At 54.1% G+C, this 2,500-nt stretch overlaps 1 protein-coding gene across 1 annotated transcript in view; it reads left to right on the forward strand.

Annotated features, from left to right (window-relative positions):
- trappc9 (trafficking protein particle complex subunit 9) overlaps window positions 1-2,500 on the forward strand; it is a gene marked incomplete in the record, with an annotated part of 254,163 nt that overhangs the window by 131,612 nt on the left and 120,051 nt on the right. The window contains 1 exon segment of the mRNA XM_062528708.1: window positions 2,190-2,332. Within this exon segment, the coding sequence (XP_062384692.1) occupies window positions 2,190-2,332 (143 nt within the window).

Below are 2,500 nucleotides of genomic sequence, written 5' to 3' on the forward strand. Positions count from 1 at the left end.
CCTCCCCTCACTGCCGTAGACTTCCCTTTCCTCAATTTTCATCTTGCAACTCATCAAGCCGGTGACCCAATCCGACCCCCTTCCCCCCCCCCCCCCCCCCCCTACTCCTCTTAACTCTTCCCTTTCTCTCTTCTTCTTCTCCTCTTCCGCCTGGCTGTCACTCACTCTGTCCATCCCAACAGAGCTGCGTCGGGAATTCCAGCTTCTCCCACTCACCGCACCGCCGTGTCCTGACCGATCTGACCGGTCGTGACCTCGCCAGGCGGCCAATCACGGGCCCTCGTCCCCTCCGTGGGACCAATGACAGCCGGCCTTGCTATCGCTCGCGGACGAGATCGCTGACCGTGGATGTGTCGTGTTGCCGGTCAGGCTGCGTGTTCCTCGCGCTGACCGCTTTGGTCACCCTGGTATGACACGTGCGTCGCCCTCCCCCGGCCACGTCTGCTTGCTCAGCAGCACAGCTCCTCTCGAACGTCCCCCGCAGATGCCATGACGACACCGGGCTCTTCTGCTCCGGCATCTGCCAATCAGAATGCACGCAGAGGCCACGGTGACGCCACCACCAGCCAATAAGAGTGGGCCAAGCGGAGTTCTTCTCCCCCCCCCCCCCCCCCCCTCCGTTGCCACCATGCTGGTGTCAGTCACCTCGCCTAAGATCTGAATGGGGCCGGTTTCCTTTGTGGAAGTAGCTGGCTGGTTACCTCACAGGGCTTCTGCGGGCCGCTCTTTTGTGTGGGCCGTGGAGTGGGGCACACACACACACACACACACACACAAACACACACACACAGTGGGGCTTATTCTGTGTTGTAGCTCTTGTGGCTGCCGCAGTAGCCGGTGCACTCCGTGCTCGTATTGGGATTCAACGCGCGCACACACACGCACACAAACAAACACGCACACAAACAAACACGCACACACAGACACAAACACAGACATACACACACACACACACACACACACACACACACACACAGACACACACACACACGCGCACTAAACACCTCCTGGCCGTTCTCAAGGAGCCACAGTGCTTTAGATTCTGCCCTCTTAAGCATCGAGGGCTCCTTAAATCCCAGCTTTTAAAAATTGAATTGCGGACCCCTCGGCTAGACTTTGGAATGGCTTTACTGATGCTCGTGCTGGGCATGAAGGGGCAGATTGGGGAGAGAGAGTGTCTGTGGTGCTGGGTGGAGGTGGTGGAGGTGGTGGAGGTGGTGGAGGAGGTGGAGACAGTCATGCTGGTCAGAAGAGCATTTTCGGTGCTTTAAAATTCAGACAACCTGCTGCACTCCCTGTAAAACTATAAACAGCTTTTTTTTTACACACAACTCACTTACTCTGTCTCCTCTTTATGTTCTCACTCTGTCTGTTTTGTTGGTCCTATGTGGATTTGTTCAAGGCTCTCTCTTCTCTCTCTCTCCCTCTTCTCTCTCTCTTTTCTCTCCTCTCTTTCTCTCTCTCCCTTCTCTCTCTCTTCTCTCTCCTTTCTCTCTTTCTCTCTTCTCTCTTTCTCTCTCTCTCCCTTCTCTCTCTCCCATGCTGTCTTTATTGCTTACTCCGTCTGCCTCTTTGTCAGTGTGGAGAGGATCACCAGTTCAGGTCCGTGGTGCCATACATTCTGGAAGGTGAATGCACCTGGAATCCAAAATGGCTCTTTTCCTGACTGCTGTTGCTGATAAGTCTGATAAGACCAAGTTGGAAGGATTATTTTGTTGAGATATACGTGGATTTTTTGGTCCTCACGTAATTCGCTTTGGATAAAAAGTGTGACCTAAATGAATAAGTGTATGTATGTTTGCATGTGGATGCTGTGTGTCAGCTGAGTTTGGTTAAAACACATCAGGTAGGGTCAGGCCAGGTCAGGTCAGGTAGGTATTCCATTTGCTCTTAATGGACAGCGCTCCAGCTTTTGAGAAAAGCAGGATGCTTCAGGGGGAGCTTGGTGACAGCTGAGGTAGATGGGGCTTTGATGTGTGAGATTGCAGTGGTCATAGCCTGTGGACGTGTCTCTGACGTGGAATGTTTTTTTTTTTGACCTGATATATTAAAGGGGCTTAAAACGTTTTAAACAAGTCTCTCTCCCTCTCCTTCCCACCCCCTCTATCCCTCTCTCTTTCTCTCTCTCTCTCTCTCTCTCTCTCTCTCTCTCTCTCTCTCTCTCTCTCTCTCTCCGCCCGTCTCTGCAGACTCTCGAGGCCGTGCTGAATTTCAAGTACTCCGGAGGAGCGGGCCACGTGGAGGGCTACTACCGCGAGCTGTGCATGGGGGTGCGCGTGGACGTGGAGCCGTCCGTCTTCTTCACACGGGTCAGCACGCTCCCCGCCACCAGGTAAGGACCCCCTGACCCCCCCCCCCCCCCCCACCCCCCCAAACCCTCACGCAGTCACCGGTCATCAAACATCTCAAAAGCTGCGATCGCCTAATCTCGGAGAGTCCTCTCGACGGCACGCAACATTCATCAACGTCCCTTTTCCATGCTACCAGCTGTGGGAGTGTC

The sequence above is a fragment of the Sardina pilchardus genome, chromosome 24 (genome assembly GCF_963854185.1).
Source record: "Sardina pilchardus chromosome 24, fSarPil1.1, whole genome shotgun sequence".
Classification (NCBI taxonomy): domain Eukaryota; kingdom Metazoa; phylum Chordata; class Actinopteri; order Clupeiformes; family Clupeidae; genus Sardina; species Sardina pilchardus.